This window comes from Harpia harpyja, unplaced genomic scaffold (assembly GCF_026419915.1).
Source record: "Harpia harpyja isolate bHarHar1 unplaced genomic scaffold, bHarHar1 primary haplotype scaffold_55, whole genome shotgun sequence".
Classification (NCBI taxonomy): domain Eukaryota; kingdom Metazoa; phylum Chordata; class Aves; order Accipitriformes; family Accipitridae; genus Harpia; species Harpia harpyja.
In genome coordinates this window covers 742,842-760,359 of record NW_026293415.1, presented here as the reverse complement: position 1 = coordinate 760,359, position 17,518 = coordinate 742,842, and the positions used below count along the sequence as shown (strand labels likewise).

Sequence of the window (17,518 nt, the reverse complement as noted above, 5' to 3'; positions counted from 1 at the left end):
AGGATGTGGGCATTTAACTGCCAGAGGTCTCTGGGAACTCCCAGTTGTTTTGTTTTTTTCCAGGATTTGTCCGGCTGGTGGAAGGGAAGAGCCACTGCTCAGGACGTGTGGAGATCCATGATGACGACCAGTGGAAAAGTGTCTGTGATTCACATTTTAGTCCCAAAGCTGCTGATGTGGTCTGCAGGGAGTTGCATTGCGGCGTGGCCCTGCCTGTCGCTGGGCCAGCTCACTTTGGAGAAGGGGTCAGTCCCATCTGGGATGGAGAGCTGCAGTGTGTGGGGAATGAATCCCGCCTCTTCTCCTGCCGCAGTGGGTCCTCCAGGGACCAGCCCTGCACCCACGCGAACAGCGCTGTTGTCACCTGCACACGTAAGGACTCAGGGAGGGGTGTTGAACACCAGGGCTGTGCCAGGGGTTGGGGAACACAGCAAGGACCGTGCTGGGCCAGGTTTGAGGACAGGAGGGATGATGGGATTGTCTGCAGCATGAAAATAGTGCAGAAGAAGAAAGGCATGCTGTCCATCTAGCCTCTCCGCCAGCTACTGAGGGTACAGGAGCACCAATCCACCCTCTCTCCTCCTCCTCTGTCCCCAGAATACACAGGGTTCAGGCTGGTGAACAGCAGCACAGCGTGTGCAGGGAGGGTAGAGGTCCAGGTGCTGGGGACCTGGGGGACCCTTTGTGCCTCCCACTGGGATCTCTCGGATGCCCACGTTCTCTGTCGTCAACTCAACTGCGGGTTTGCTGAGTCCGTTCCTGGAGGAGAGCATTTTGGGAGAGGGACTGGCCCTGTCTGGAGAGACTCATTCCACTGTGATGGGACAGAAGCCCATCTGGGACAGTGCCCAGTGATCACCCTGGGGGCCTCACCATGCTCCCACGGGATCAACGCTGCTGTCGTTTGCGCAGGTGAGTGCTGGAAAAATGCTGCATAACACCATTTGCCCTTTGTGTGTGACGTGGCCACCCAAAGCAGGGGTCCCACAGCAGTGCAAGGCTGAATTTCTCCCTGGAGAAACCCTGGCTTCCCCAGGAGCCACCTGGAGGGCTTTGCCTGCTCAGAGTGACCGCTCTACTTTGGGAGAGCTGAGGGCTGAACGGAGGCAGGCATCTGCCCCCAGGGCAGTGGCTTAGGCCCCAGCACCACCAGCAGGCCTGGGCTCCTCCATTCTCCTACTGTGGGACAAGGCCAGAGCAGGGCTGCAGGGCTGTGCTCCATCCCTCTGCCTGCAGACAACTGCATCCCATCCCCAGAGAGAGCTCTGCAGAGCCTCATCCCACCAGCCAGGCAGCAGGTGCCTGGGTGCCCCCAGCAGCAGCAGACCTGGCTGTGAGCTGCAGAGGGGACCCAGGTTTTGCCCTCGCTTCTCATCAGCAAAAGGCTCAATCTTGTTGTGTTTGGTGGGAAAATCCCCCCTCGCCCCGCTCCCTGAAGGATGCCATGCTCCCCGGTGCCACCAATGGCTGTGGCATCTCTGCTCTCCCCAGGCTCAGCCGGCTTTGCATCCCTGCGGCTGGTGGGTGGAGGGAGCCGGTGCGATGGACGAGTGGAGATCTTCCAGAAGGGGACATGGGGCAGAGTCCTGGATGACCAGTGGGACATGCAGGAGGCCAGCGTGGTGTGCCGGCAGCTGCGGTGCGGAGAGGCAGGGACAGCCTACAACCCCCCAAAGCCTGAGCGAGGGACCGGCCCTGTGGGGCTGCGAGGGGTCCGGTGCGCAGGGCACGAGGCCAGCCTGGCCCTCTGCAACACCTCCCTGCCCGAGAGTGCACCGGCAGCAGGGGTTGCGGAGGACGTGGGAGTCATCTGCTGGGGTGAGCGGCGCTGCACGGGCCCCCCAGGTGATGGGGTGGGTGGGCAGCCGCCCCTGACAGCAACTGGGGTTTCTGCCCACTACAGGGAGCCGGAGGGTCCGGCTGGTGAACGGGTCCGGGCGCTGTGCTGGGAGAGTGGAGATCTACTACCAGGGCATCTGGGGGACTGTCTGTGACGATGGCTGGGACCTGTCTGATGCCGCCGTCGTTTGCCACCAGCTGGGCTGTGGAGGGGCAGTGGAGGCAGCCGGCTCCGCTCAGTTCGGGGAAGGCTCCGGGCAGATCTGGCTGGATGGCGTGAACTGCTCTGGGGCCGAAGCTGCTCTCTGGGACTGCCCTGCCAGGCCCTGGGGGCAGCACGACTGCGGGCACAAAGAGGATGCGGGAGTCATCTGCTCAGGTCTGTGGTGGGAGCTGTAGTGGGAGCCTGGCTCTCGCGGAGGCCAGGACACAAGGAGAGACGGGCATGGCCAAGGCTGTCCCTGGCTGCCTCTCAGCTCCTGCCAGAGCATGTCCTGTGGTCACCCATGCACGGGTACCCTCGGTCCTACTGAGGGTCCCTGGGGAGCTCAGCCGTCCCCGAGGGTTAGCAGGAAGGGCAGGGTGTCTGTCCATCAGGGGCTTCTCTCTACCCTTGGGTGCAAGGGGGACGTACTGGCCATGGCCCTACCCAGCTGTGGGCCTGGGGGGTGCAGAGGTGTCCTGGCTCCCACAGTCCCAGACCAGCCTGTTCCCTCTTGGTGCCTTTCCTCCCAGAGTTCGTGGCCCTGAGGCTGGAGAACAGTGATGGCTGCTCCGGGCGCCTGCAGGTTTTCTACAACGGGACGTGGGGCAGCATTTGCTCCAACTTGATGACTCTCGACACGGTGTCGCTGGCATGCAAGGAGCTGGGCTGTGGGGACGGAGGATCCCTGGAAACACAGCTGCCTTATAGAAGGGTGTCTGGCCCTACGTGGCTGGATAACATGCAGTGTGGGGAGAAAACCAGCTCCTTCTGGCAGTGTCCCTCTGCTCCCTGGAACCCACAGTCATGTGAAGACCCACAAGAGGAGATCCACATCACCTGCAATGGTAACTCTGAGCCACCTGGGCACCCCAGTGTCACTCCAGCTCCTGTTCCCTGTTGAGCACAGGCAAATGCAGAGAAAGAGCTTGGAGGGGCTTTTCCTTCCCATGTCAGTCCCTTCTGCTGCTGGTGGCAGAAAAGCCATCACAGCCACACACGTCCAGCAGCAGTTGCCACCCAGGTTGCCAGCAGCGCCTGGGGGAGGCAGAGGCATCTGCAGGTGAGGTCTCAGAAAAGACCAGACAGGGTTCAGAAGAGCCTCCCCTTCACACACACGCTCCTGCTGCTCTGTTAAACAGGGACCTTTTGGGGCTGAGCAGTTGGGGTCCCCCCACAGTCCTGTGCATGTCCCCTCAATGAGCAGGGTTCAGTTGCTGCCGTGATCGAGATGGCAGAGGGAGGCACAAGCAGAGATCAGTCCTGCTCTCTTCTGCACCATCTCCCGAACCAGCCCTTTCACCACAGTGTTTCCTTCTTCAGGGAGACGCCCAGAAATGCCCTCGATCCCGCTGGCCCCGTGCCCCAACTCCACGAGGTGCACAGGTAGGGAGCTGGTCCTCTGTGGATGCTCCTTGTCTGGCAGGGCTCTGCCTGCTGTCTCAGTGCCATGGGAGGTCTTTGCCTTCTCCAGACAGGGAGAAGATTCGTGCCGTGGGAGGTGAGGACGGGTGCTCGGGCAGAGTGGAGGTCTGGCACCGTGGCTCTTGGGGGACGGTGTGCGACGACTCCTGGGACATGCGGGATGCTGAGGTGGCGTGCAGGCAGCTGGGCTGCGGCCCCGCGGTGTCTGCCCTGCATGAGGCTGCATTTGGGATGGGGATGGACCCCATCTGGCTGGAGCAGGTGGAGTGCCGGGGGACAGAGCTGTCTCTGCAGGACTGCTGGGCCTGGCCTGGGGATGGTGGTGCTTGCCGGCATAAGGAAGATGCTGCGGTGAACTGCTCAGGTGAGTGGCAGGACTGGGACCCCTTGCTCGTGTATTGGCAGGGTGCTGGGGAAGACCTTTTGCCCCTTTGGTCCTGGCATGGCCTCTGACCTCCCAAGAGCAAGAATGTTCCTGCAGAGTGCAGGAGCCTGGTGCCAAGTGGGAGCAGCCTCGGTGGAACTGGATGTGTTCTGGCCATTGCCCGTGGGGTCCTGCAGCCCCAGGGTTATCCCCTGGGCTGCCTGTGCCATCCTGCCTGCCACCCGGAGCAGAGGCACTGAGCCCTTTCCTGGCCTCTCTTTCTAGCACTACAGGAGGGGCAATTTGGGTGGGATGTGTCAGGGACATCCACAGACACACACACAGTGTGTTGGGGAGGAGGCTCCCCGGTACTCGCACACCCACCTTATCAGCTCAGCTCTCCTTTTCCTCTTCTTCAGCTACACCCAGGACAGCAGCATCCCCACCCCAAGCAGGTAACTTGATGTCCCCCTGCGGCTGGGTATCCCCAGGGCCAGACTGTGACCCACAGCTGGGTGGATGGGGCTCCTTGCTGAGGTGTGAAACTCCCAGGGGAAGGCACTGGTCTGGTGGTGAGGGGGCTAGGGAAGGTTGTAATTTACTCATCAGGGTAGAAGCTTCTCCATCGCTCATCCCTGGGGCCATCCACCCCCTGCTGCCTTGCGTGATGGGCGTCAGGAATGGTGCTTTTTCCACCTCACCCAGGCCTGGTGCTGGCCTTTCCGTATTCTTGCCCACACAGATTCCCCCCGGGGCCGTCTAACTGGCAGCAGGAGAGTCTCAGTGCCTGTCATCATCTGCATCATCCTGGGGGCCCTTCTCTGCCTGCTCCTGGCCCTCCTGGCTGGGCAAGCACTAAGCACCAGGGCTGGGCGCAGAGGTTGGTCTTTGCACAGCGGTCCCAGGGGGAGATACCTCCTGTAAGGGCTTCAGGGTGTCAGTGAGGGGCACAGGCAGAGCTGGGGGGATGAGACCGTGTGCTGCCACCTGTCCCATGCACCACCCCATTGACTGCCTGGCCATGGGGCACCAGCAGCAAGGGGTGGAGAGAGCCCAGAGGTGGGGGGATGTAATGATAGGGCGAGGAGAAAAATGTCAGAGCGGGGCTGGGGGACATGTGAGCAGAGGGGAGATGGCCAAGGCTGGCAGTGGTCTGGGTAGTGCTGGGGGGGGGTCTGGGACAAGGGAGATGATGGGAGGAGTGCAGGGCAGCAGGGTCCATCCCCTCGGTGTCAGGCCCCCAGGCTGTCCCCTCTGCCCACCCCCTGGCAGGACATGGGCCCTACTCTAGACCCGTGGGGCAGATAGGGGAAAGCTCCAGGTGGAGGAAACATGGGAGCTGCTCCAGGGTCAGACAAGGGGTGCATGACCCTGGGGCCAGAGGGGCATGAGCACTGTCTCTGAAGGGACGATGGGAGGGGGACGCTGCCCCAGACAATCTCCACAGAGATGTTGCCCTCACTGGGGATGTGGCAGATGTGCCTGGACAGTGCAGTGGGGCTGTGCTGTCAGACCAGTCCTGGGCTGGCCCAAGGAACAGGTTTGGGGGAGCGCAGTGTGATTCCATTACCCTTCTGCCTGTCCCTCTGCCAGCCCTGCCTCTGTCCCCAGGCTCCAGGAGTGCTCAGGAGATGTTCCCTGAGGCTGTGTACGAGGAGATTGGTTACAGCCCAGTGTGGGAGAAGCAGGCGAGGTTTGGTCACTCAGGTGGGTGAGGGTCCTCCCTGGAGGCACACGTGCAGGACCCTTTCCCCTGGCCCCAACCCAGGGCTGATTCCCTGAATCCCCCAGCCCGTGGTCCTTGTGACGCTGGGGCCATGTGATCTGTGGGGAGACCATCGAGGTCCTGGGCCTGGGAGGGGAGCTTTCTCCCCACCAGCTTTGCCTGTCCCGCTGGACATCCCCTCTCTTCCTGCCCCTGCACCCCATCTGACACCCGTGGAGTGAAGGAAGGGACTGTCCTAGGGCAGCTCTGGGAGCACCTTTGAGACAGGGTTTGCCCCAGGGAGGCAGGGTGATTTCCCAGCCCTCCTCCCCAGGCAGCCCCAGCTCTGTGGGTCCCCCTTCCCCAGTAGCACTGACCACGAGCCAGGTCAGTGGGGCTCACTTCATAATACCCACCGTGCATCTCTCCAGGCTCCTATTCAGAGGAGTCCCTGACCCAGCTGCAGCCCTACCCTGGGGTCAGCGAGGAGGAGGATGGTCTGGGATCAGCACCAGGTAACAGAGGCAAGAAGGAGTTGATCTCCCTGAAGACATGTGATGGACAGAAGTGTCACTCAGTGTCACTGCTGGAGATGGGGAGGACATGGGGGTCTCCTGTGGTGCTGCCAACACCAGTGTCTCAGACCTGTGTCCCTGCACATCTTCCCATCCTCTGCTGCGGAGGACATATCTTCTCACTGTCACCAGCTCCCCTCTCCTTTCAGATGTTCTTGTCCCACCTGGAGGTGACCCAGCGGATGGCTATGATGATGCCAGGGAGGTTTCTCATCCGGAGGAGGATGCTGCCTCTGGGCAGGGAGACAGGGAAATGCCCAGGGAGCCAGAGGAGGGTGCAGAGCCCAGGGATGCCCCCAGAGGTGAGAGGCAAATTTAGCACTGCTGGTTCCTGGGGTGCCATCCCTGGTGCCATTCAACTCTCTGCTGTCCTGAGACCCCAGCCTCCTGGGAAGGGGGAACCTGTCCCGGGAGTTTTCCTTGGAGGGACTAGGGGTGGGAGAAGGAGCTGAATGTGGTGAGGAGCAGGGAGGAAGATGATGCATAGACCCCCTGGGGTGAACTGCATTGTCCTGCCTTGCTGCTTGCAGGGCCCAGCCTGCACTCCCGCAGAAGTGCTGGGGTCCTTGGAGCTGAAGGAGGCATGTGGCCCCTGTCCCTGGGGAGCATGGGCTATGATGATGCTGAAGAGGTGTCTCTGGCACATCCCCCTGAGGACATAACGGCTGTGACACCGGAGCTCTGTGCACAACAGTCCCAGAGCCCCAGGCCATGAGAGCCCAACCCTGCTGTGCAGCCCGGTGCTACCAGGAGGGAGAAAAGGTCTGTAAGCTGGGAGAGCCATGAGCAGCAGGGGACCATGTCCCTTGTCCCATTGGCAGCAGAAACCGCCTGGAGTTTCCTCTATTTTTATTCCCATTTTTATGCTGTGCATCATCTTTGTTCATAATACAACAGCTGTGTTCAGCTTTGACCCGGAGCTGGTGCTTGCCTGCCCAGGTGTCAGGGCATCTTCCTGAGGCTGATCAGAAGGAGCAGAGAACAAAGTTATGGAGGTGGGGAAATGGGCATGTCTCAGGGACAGCAGGCTTGGGGTCAGGCTGTGGGGCTGCGAGAGCCCATGGTCGCTGGGGAATAATCCTGCTGACAGAGACATTTCCATCCTACTGGCCACAGGCAGTTTCTAGTCAAAATGGCTCTCTGATAGTTCCGTGATGCACTGCAGTGGGAGCACCCATTTCCTCGCCCTAGGGTTTCCCAGCTGCTCTTTGCCCCAGGCTGGTCCCACAGTGCAGAGGCCATGACAGAGCTGCCGTGTCAGGGTAAGCCCTGTCCTGCGGCCCCACAGAAGTGAGCCCTGAGGTGGCCGCAGTGCCCTGAACACCCCAGCCAGCCCCAGGGGGGAACATGGCCCATGGATTACTTCCCACCATGGTTAGGAGGCAGCTCTGCTCCCCACTGCCCCAGCACAGGGTGCAGAGCCGCTTTCTGGGACACATGGGGCTGGAATTCCCTCTCCTCATGCTCTGCCAGGACCCCAGTCTCCATGGGCTGCTCCTGCTGCCTTGGGCCCGTGCAGACCCTGAGCACTCTTGTCAAGGCACTGAGCTGCCATCTTCCTCAGCAGAGGCTGTAAGGCCCCACGGCAGCCCTGGGACCCCCTCCTCCTGCTCTCCTCCAGCCCCCACCCCTGCCCTCCTGCTGCCTTGCCAGGGATGTCAGTTTGGGTTTGTGTCAGGACGGTACTTGTGTGCAGGAAGAAGAAGGATGGGAGCAGGGGGGGGCGGGGGCACCTTTCCCCCAGCACTGTTGGAGGGCCAGAGGGAGGAGAAAAGATCCCCCGGAGATGTGTGCTACAGCCAAAAGCCGTGGTCCAGTCCCTGGCCTGGAGAAGGGCTCATCTGGGAGGATGCTCACGTGGGCACGTTTCCATGGCAGAGGAGATTTTGTGTCCCTCCCCTAGAAGAGGCACTGCTGGGAGCTGAGCCAGGGTTCCTCTCCCTTGGCTGTGGCTTTCACCTGCCCAGCGCCCATGGGCAGAGAAACTTCTTATGTAGCAGCCAGTGACACCTGGGCAGGACCTGGCACCCAAACTGCCCTCCCTGCTCCTGCTGGTGGGTCTCCACACCCCTCCGGCACTTCCCCAAAAGGCTCCTCTGCTGTGGGCTGGAAGGTGCATTGGCTGTCTGTGGCAGGGTTCCCTGTGGGGAGTTGCTGGAGCTCAGTACTGCTGCAAGCAGCAGGATCTGGCCCTAGAGGAGAAGCGGGGAGGAGGTGCCTGTCGCCAACATCCTCTCCCACTTCAGCATTGCGCCATTCCCTCCTGGGAGCTCCTCCACCCCTGGGGTGATCCTGGGGGGATCTGGGAGAAGCCCAGGCACACATATCCCTCTGCCCCATACCCCAGAGCTTTCCTGCTGGCAGACCCCATGGGAGAGCAGCATTCCCAGGGTGAGACCCCCACGGTGATGGGTGACATACAGGGGTACTGCAAACACAGCCTCCATCCCCTGGAAAACTCCCATGGGGGCAAGCTCCAGTCCTGCATCTCAGAGAAGGAAGGTATAAAAGTGAAGTAAAGAAGAAGGGGGGAGTGTTATCTTCTGAACAGAGGATGGTGGTGGCTATGGACAGTATGGACACTGACGTGCAGACTCAAGGTGCTACAACTGGGGACTGGGGAGAGGAACCCAGTGCCTGTCCTGTGCCACCTCACTGCCAGCTCTGCCCTCCCACAGGTGTAATATTTCTCCCTTACTCTGGCACCTGGCAGACATTTTCCTCTTCCTCCTTGGGGAGATGAGCCACAGGCCTGTGTGTGCTTGAGGGGGGCAGCACGCCTGAGCAGGAAGAGCCTCTTTCATGGCATTTGGGGACCTGAACAGTCTGGCCCTGCAGGCTGGGTCCATTCTCTGCAGCAAAGCAAGATTGTCGCTGTAGCCCAGATCTGTGGTTGTTCCCGCAGCTCCCGAGGACCTGCCTGAGGGGGTCACAGTGAGACCCCCAAGTCTCAGCACTGCAGGCCCCATGCTGGGCAGAGCTTGGCTGTTTAAAGCCCATAGGAGAGCAGCCTTATTTCTCTGAGTTTTGGCTCACCAGGGTGCTGGGCATGCTGCAGTGAAAGTCCATGTCTCATGCCCCATTTTGGTTGTGGGGGTTATTGCCAGGGGAGCAGCCGAGGCACCATCTCCTGGCCCTCACTGCCTGTGCATGGCTGTGGACAGACCTGTGACTCCCTGATCCTACCAGCACAGGGTAGATGGAGTCGCCGAACACCACAGGAAGAAGAGGTGGGCAACAACCCCAGCAGTCCCACCTCTGCAGGGCTGTGCCTGACCTCAGCAGATCCAGGTTTCCTGAGCTGAGACTCTGCTCAAGCCAGTGGCGATGGTGGAAGGAAAACTCCAGCTGAGAGTCCCACAGCCCTGCCCAGCTCACAGCCAAGCCCTGGGTGGACAAGGCAGGCCCACAGGGCCTGGAGAGGAGCAGTGCCCAAGCTCCAGCCCACACCTGCCTGGAGATGCCAGGGATTGAACCCCGGTCCTCCCACACGTGAAGCGGGCGCTCTTCCACTGAGCTCCATCCCCTTGATGCCTGCCAGCAGGATAGACGCTCTTCTCCCGTGATGCGTCTATGACAAGGGGAGCAGTCTGTGCACCATCGAGAATGACAAAGAGGAGAGAGACAGGGTCTTTGCAGAGACCCCGTGAAGGAGAGATGCCAAGTGCTGTGGAGCAGGGAAGGAGGGATGGCTGAAACCACCCCAAAGAAGCACTGAATGGAGAGTCCTGTCCAGGGGAAGGCTAGGGGCTTGCAGTGCAAGAGGAAGGCTCATTCTAACCTGCAGATCTGCAGCTACAGTGCATGGGCAGTGCTCTGGCAAGAGGTGAAGGAGTGAGGAGGGCCAGGGCAGGCTGGAAGAAGGCAGGCAGGCAGTGTCTGCAAAAATCTACAGGAGAAAATCATTGATGAAGCCCGGGGTTGAATCAGGGACCTTTAGATCTTCAGTCTAACGCTCTCCCAGCTGAGCTACTTCAGCCCTGCCCCAGCAGCCCTTGTTCCAGTTCCACCCCTGCCAGGCCACAGGCTGACACTCACATGAAGAGAGCTCCTTGGGGACATTCCCAGGGAAAAGCTGTGCCCAGTGCTGGGCAGAGGGGACCTGGCCTCTCCCTGCCTCCATGGCCAGGTAGACTCCAGGTATGGGGTGGGTGCCAGCTTACAGTGGGAGTGCCAAGATATGTGTGGGGCCTCAGTTACAAAGGTGAGTGGTGAAGGCAAGTGGGCAGGCCAGACACACGCAGTTGCCAAAGCTGAAGGTGGAAGAAGGGTGGGGTTGGTGGAACTACTACCTCTCTCCACAAATGATTCACAAAGTGTCTGATTCCAGATTGGTTTGGGCTCTTTTTTTTGTTTGTTTGTTTAGGGTGGGATTTCTTGGTTTGTTCTTTTTGTTTGTTTTGTTCTGTTGTTTTGTTTTTAATATCATTATTATTATCATTATGGCTGTTGTTACTGTCATTCGTGGTTGTTATGTTAATACACAAATGTTTGGATTTGTGCCACTTCATCGGAGGCATGAACCTACTTTGTCTCACCTGGTTCTCTTACAAAAGTGTCTAAGAGTGGCTCAGAGCTGGCCTCTTTCATAGCATCTCTGTAATTATATGGGATCCCCGCGGTGCACTGCTTTCGGGCGAGGCTCGTTCCACAAAGAGGCCTGAGGAACTGCACCTCTGAAGTTCCTCTTCCTCTATGTTTTCTGGAGTAAAAAGCTCCAGGTTTGAAGCCTTTTAAAGACATAGGACTGGATTTAGGAGTCGCCATTCAGTGTCTGGTGACAGGTAAGGTGATGAGTATAATTGAGGGATGTACCCAGGGCTTTCCCACAGGTGACATTGAAGACAGCCATCCTCTAGGAGGGGCATCTGGAGCTGCCTGGAGAGCATGGTGATTGTCCAGTGTCAGCATGTTCCTGGGATTGTGTGGAGATGGAAGTGGTCTTCAAAACTGGGGTTCAGGACCTAAAGTGCAGGTGTGGTGGGTTGACCCTGGCTGGACGCCAGGTGCCCACCAAAGCCGTTCTATCACTCCCCCTCCTCAGCTGGACAGGGGAGAGAAAATATAACAAAGGGGTTGTGGGTTGAGATAAGGACAGGAGAGATCAACTCACCAATTACCGTCACGGGCAAAACCAGACTCAGCTTGGGGAAAATTAACTCAATTTATTACAAATCAACCAGAGTAGGGTAATGAGAAATGAAACCAAATCTCAGAACACCTTCCCTCCACCCCTCCCTTCTTCCCGGGCACAACTTCACTCCCAGATTCTCTACCAACCCCCCCATGTGGCGCAGGGGGACGGGGAATGGGGTTTACGATCAGTTCATCATACGTTATTTTCTACCGCTTCATCATCCTCAGGGGCAGGACTCATCACACTCTTCCCCTGCTCCAGCACGGGGTCCCTCCCACGGGAGACAGTCCTCCACGAACTTCTCCAACGTGGGTCCTTCCCACGGGCCACAGTTCTTCACAAACTGCTCCAGCATGGGTCCTTTCCACGGCATGCAGTCCTTCAGGAGCACACTGCTCCAGCGTGGGTCCCCCATGGGGTCACAAGTCCTGCCAGAAAACCTGCTCCAGCCTGGGCTCCTCTCTCCACAGATCTGCAGGTCCTGCCAGGAGCCTTCTCAGTGCGGGGTACCCGTGGGGTCACAGCCTCCTTCGGGAACCCACCTGCTCCGGCGTGGGGTCCTCCATGGGCTGCAGGGGGATATCTGCTCCACCGTGGACCTCCATGGGCTGTAGGAGGACAACCTGCCTCACCATGGTCTTCACCACAGGCTGCAGGGGAATCTCTGCTCCGGCGCCTGGAGCATCTCCTCCCCCTCCTTCTTCACTGACCTTGGTGTCTGCAAGGTTGTTTCTCTTACATGTTCTCACTCCTCTCTCCGGCTGCCGTTTCTGACTGTCCCAACTTTTTTTCCTTCTTAAAAATGTTATCACAGAGGCATTACCGCTATCGCTGATTGGCTCGGCCTTGGCTGGCAGCGGGTCCGTCTTAGAGCCGGCTGGTATTGGCTCTGTCGGACACAGGGGAAGCTTCCAGCAGCTTCTCACAGAAGCCACCCCTGCAACACCCCCTGTTACCAAAACCTTGCCACACAAAGCCAATATAGTAGGGCATGTTCAGACCTCCTCTGGGCACATTTGTGTTCCATCCCCACCTGCCTACAGCAGGAATTCCCATGAAGGGACACACTAGTCCAGGTGTGGCCACACCAATGCTCCCTGGAGAGGGATGAAAACTCCAAATGTCTGGGTGGCCACGCTCATCCTACTACATTCACCTAACCAGCTGGCCTTGTTCACGGTGAGCGCTCACCACTAGCCTGTATGGTGTCCCTTCTAGTGCCCAGGCCATTCTCCTGAGGGTCACTGCTCATCCAATCAGGTTCAGGTTGCCTCTGGTTTATGGGGTTATGCTTCCCCCGATGCAGGACCAGTCACTTCTTGTAAAACTTAAGAGGTTTCTGTTGGCTGAATCCCAGAGTTTGTTTCTCAAGGTCCCCCTGGACTCAAGTTCCATTTGGTCCACTCTTAATGTTTGCATGGAGGTGGCTCACCCTGGTTGTGGTGAGCCATCACCACAAGAGAACGGCATGAGGAGTTGCAGGGCATTACAGTAAAAAGAGTTACTGGTTTTGTACTGTGTGAGAGACTGAAAGAGTTAATGTCTCAAACATTGTGGTGGGGCAAGTTCTGCTTAAAGACAAAGCCTGCACAGCAAGAAATCAATGTGAAAAGCCCGTCAGCTCAGGCATCAGCAACAGGAGGGAGAGGGCCTGCTGGAGGGTGTTCAGCTCCCTGTTCTGATAAGCTGTTCTGATACAAAGATCAAACAATGGCCACATCTGCAGGGAAGGAGAAGTTACTCCCCAAAGGACCCCCAAGCCCAAAGGCTCACAAACTGCTCATTAGCCTAATAAGTTCGAGTGCCTGCCAGAAGGAGGGACAAGGATGACAAAAGGACACAAACTGAAGCCCCAGGTGCTCAAGTCCACCGGGACGGGACCCCTCGGCTGACTGAACCAACGTTGGACACAGGGCCCGTGAAATCTTTCTCTCTTCCTTTTTCTCTCTCTGTCTTCTTCTCTCTTTACTTTTCCACAATCCCTACATCTCATCCATTTCAAGACATAAACCATCGACCAAGTCTGAGACTAAGAGTGGATCCAGCTGCCCCTGGGCCCTTCTCTGAGGAGGAGTCTAGGAAGCAAGGAGGTCTGCTCTGAACCTCAGGACTCAATGGGAGGGATCTCCTTATTCCCTGAATTGATGTATATGTTTACCCTGGGTTACATCAGTTTACAGAAATAGCCTTATGCCTATTCCTGTTGTGGGAAACCCGGCCACCTCCTACCATGCCTCCCCAGTTCAGTTTGCTTCTGTCAGGAATAAAATCTTTAACTGATCCTTTGGTGCCCTTTCACCTTAATTTAGCCCAAGGGAATTTTGACTCCCTGGTCTGTCCAGTCTGGGTGGTGACACAGGGGAACCTACTGGGAAACAGGCTGAAGGTATCACTGATGTTCCCTCCCTCAGCTGGGGAGAGACACTTCTTTCTAGAAATAAAATTCTGCTCTCAGAGACAATGTTACATCTACATGTCAACTTTTGGGTCTTATAATTAGACAGGATACCCTTAGAGTGAAAGGCAGGGATCTCCTTTGCAGGGATCTCCTTTACTCCTGCTGAGGGAAGGGATCCATGGGTCAATGGAGGGGGTCAAGGGATGTCAGGGAGACACAAGGGGATGGCAGATAGCTTTAGCAATTCCTTACAACCATGTCTGAGCCCAGAAATGGAAAGGGTTGATGTCTGTGTGTGGAGGAGGAAGATTGTCCTGGGAAGATGGCAGGAAGGAAGGCCCTTCCTGTGCAAAGAGGGATGATAGAGACTATTCCATCTGGTGTGCATGGCTCAGCCTGGCAGAAGGGCAATGCCCACTGCTGGGGGTGAATGTGCTCAGTAATGCCCCATGAGCTGACATGTTCTCTTTTCTTCCTTTACTCCCCACACTTGGATGGACCTCCAGAAAACATCCATGAGCCTGGAGAATGCACAGACCTCCTGGACTGATGTTGCATGACTGCATGGGAAGAGGAAGGCTTTCTGAGACACAAGGGCATGCAGGGAGGGGGTTGTGTGTTAAAGGCAGAAAGATGCTGTGAAAGACCAGGGAGTGGGAGGGTGTCATGCTGTAGTGATATAGGTTGAGTTGATGAAGTGAAATAGGTTGAGTTTTGATTTTGAGGCAGCAGAAGGAGGAGGACGTGCAGTTTAGTGCTGGTATGTGGAGACAGAGGATTCAAGTGAGCCTGGGAGCTGGGACATCTTGGCTGATTGAGGAGCATTAGCAGGGCTTTGGAAGAAGCTGCACAGGTTATCGAGAATGCACAGCCTGTGGCAAAACCTCAGAAAACCACAGCTTTGTGTTTGAAGGAATAGTCAGTGAGGACAGAAAGTCATCCGTAAAGCCTGGGACATCATGGGGTCATAGTGAGGTGAGGAAGCAGGAGTGGGGGTTAAAATCTGCAGCGAAAGAGGCGCAGGCATAGAAGAATATAGGACAGGCTGTGGTGGGGATGGCCCCTTTGTGGGGACAGGGATCCCCCAGCAGAACTGAAACCCTTGTCCTTTTGCCTCTGGCTGTTGTCTCTTCCACTGTAGCCCCTGAGAGGACACCAGTTCCTTACAACCCCCACGCTTTGTAGAGCCTGGGAGGAGTCCTATCACTGTCCTGCACTTGGCATCATCGCACACCCCCACATTTCACTGCTCCCTGCAAGAGTCCTGAGCAAGCCACGAGGGAAAGGATCCCCATTCCTAGGGTATGGGGGTCAGCGCTTGAACATCCTGCTTGATGAAACACATCAAGGCCATTCACAGCTGCCTGCACAGTTGATTTTCAACCTCTAACCAGTGCCTCTGCGTCCCTGCTTCACCAGCCCCCAGCGACAGTCACCTTGTCATCTCATTCCCTCCATGATCGCTTCACTATGGCCCTCAGTGGGACTAAATAACTGGAACTTGGAGACGTGCTGCTGACTTGTGCTTCTCCAGATGCCAGTAAAATCTTCTTTCAGTATCTGCAGTTCAGGAACTTGGCACCAGAGGGCTCATTAACATGCCAAATGCCCTAACAAGCCAAGCCTCTGGGTATAACTTTCCTTCCTTCCTCAGTTCTTAGGTGGTTAGTTTGAAAGGTTTCTGGAGTGCAGTCCAAGAGTGCAGTCCAAGTGAAAAGTTTTCAGTACCAAATATCAGTAAGAAACAATTTAATCTTTATCCGCTTCTTATTTTTCTGCTTACACATCAAGGGATACCAGCAAACTCCAACTGATACTGACCCTCAGCATCTCCTAATGGACTCTGAATATGCAGAGAAGCCAAGACCCTCTATGTCAGACACTCTATGGGCAGCCTTTGTCCCTGCCTCCAACCCCAACACTTCTCTCATCAGCCACCTGGGACTTACAGCACCTTTGTTCAATTCTGAGCTTTCTCCACTACAGTCTGTAGCTGCATGTTTCAGCCCATTGACACCTGCTTCACTTGGAGAACAGGCTGCACACAGATACAGAAGGATGTTTCTTAATTGCCAAAAACCAAAACCAAAGGAAGGCATGGTTCAATATGAAATAAACTACCCTCCTCTGCTGTGTATTAAGTCCACCTTACCTCCTCTGAAGTCCACTTTCCACAGTGGATAGTCTAAGAGCAATAGAAAACACATTTTTGTGTCAAGCACAGATCCCAAGAACCCCAAAAGACCTCCCTGTCCCAGGCTCTGTTTGTTCGTATTCACTCACAGTGAGTCATATGGGGAAGTCAGGAGCTCCCTCCATTCACAGAAGGAAGCAAAGAGACAAAGTGAATGAAATGTTATCTTTTGAATAGCCAAATCTGCGCTATACACAACATATCTGGGTTACAAGAGCATCATCAAGTAGACACTGCAACATCTAGACCCACTCATTTCTCATTCTTCTCCAGCACTGGAGACGTCGAGTGCAATTGTCCAGGCTTGCCTTTCTACTCAGGGGAGAAAAATCAGTTGTGTCAACTGAGATGCTTTGGCCTACCCTGCCTGTCCACCATCTCCTGCTCCAGAAAGGTTCCTGACAGCCCTGGCTCACATTTCCCAGTGTCATGTGGGGTCTTCAGCTACCCCTGGGAATCTTGGAGGCTGTGGCCATCTCTATGTGGGCAACTGCATCAACCCCTGAAAGAAGATTTAGGCAGAGTTTGACACATGCAGAAAAGATGTCGTGTAATATGTGTGTAAGTATTCTTTTTGACAACCTTGACACTGACCTGTAAATTCTCATTATTTTTTCACAGGCCATGGATATGGACCAGCAAGCTGATGACACATTCTCTCCCTCTATGTAAATACATATTTATACATCCAGTCCTTTTTGAATAGTAACATTTGAGTTTGCTCAAGTAGCCCCTGATTTGATTCCTATCCACCGTTGCCTGTTTTCCACCAGAGTCCTGCCTTGAGGCACCAAGGCCTGGGCGACCTTGCTGGTGATAAGAGCACATAAAATCTCTCAGATCTATCTATACATACTCTTACTAAACTTAGGAGTGATCCCATATAATCTTTACTTCTTCTTTACCTGTCCCTGAACTAATAACAGCTTGTTATGGTGCCCTTGAATTTACTTTCAAGTTTCAACTCAGTGTCGATATAGGTCATTTCCATGCTTGGAGGATGCTGTCCTTGAAGAACACTGTATGAAGCTCTGCTGCCCTTCAATGCTGATGGCCATGAGACCCCACTAAAACTCCCCAGTATAGGCCAAAGTCTGCTCTTCTAATATTCGGCATCTGCAGTCTTCTATTTTCCTTCCTCAGTGCCCTCAGGAGCTCGGATCTCACTCTTTCATTTTCATCACAGAAAAGGCTTACACTGACCTTCGGTTTCCTGGCCAGCTCTGCCTTGCTGGCAAGTATCAGATCCGGGTTTGCATTACCCTTGTTGGCCCATCTGGCAGCTGTGTGAAGATGTTTCCCGAAGACACTCCAGAAACTGCCTGGACTGTTTGCATGCTGCTGTGTTCCCCTTCCAGAAAATGCCAGGGTCGTTAAAGTCCCCAGTGAGGCCCAGGCTTCTACATCCAGAGACTTCCTTGGGGTGCTTAGAAAAGACCGTGCCCACTTCCCCACCCTGACTGTGGGTTCCTCAACTCCAACCACAATGTCACCTTTACTGGCCCCTCCTCTGACCCTCACTCACAAGGGCTGACCCAACTTCTCACTGGCCCCAGTAAAGAGCTCCATACATCCAAGCAACTTCTTCACTTTGAGGGAACCCCACTCCTGATCCTTCCAGCCTGTCTCTCCTGAGAACCGGTACCCATCAACTGCAGCACCCCAAGTTTAAAAGTGTA

General features: G+C 56.2%; 1 protein-coding gene across 1 annotated transcript; it reads left to right on the top strand.

The window, feature by feature from the left end:
• Nucleotides 1–617: 617 nt before the first annotated feature.
• Nucleotides 618–17,373, top strand: LOC128138554 (scavenger receptor cysteine-rich type 1 protein M130-like; the record flags this gene model as incomplete). The annotated part of the gene is made up of 9 exons (XM_052779757.1): nucleotides 618–912; nucleotides 1,492–1,818; nucleotides 1,904–2,218; nucleotides 2,575–2,889; nucleotides 3,516–3,834; nucleotides 4,260–4,285; nucleotides 4,573–4,710; nucleotides 5,442–5,537; nucleotides 17,198–17,373. Coding segments are annotated over 9 exons (2,007 nt in total), but the record flags the coding sequence as incomplete, so codon positions are not given.
• Between the last annotated feature and the right edge of the window lie 145 nt (nucleotides 17,374–17,518).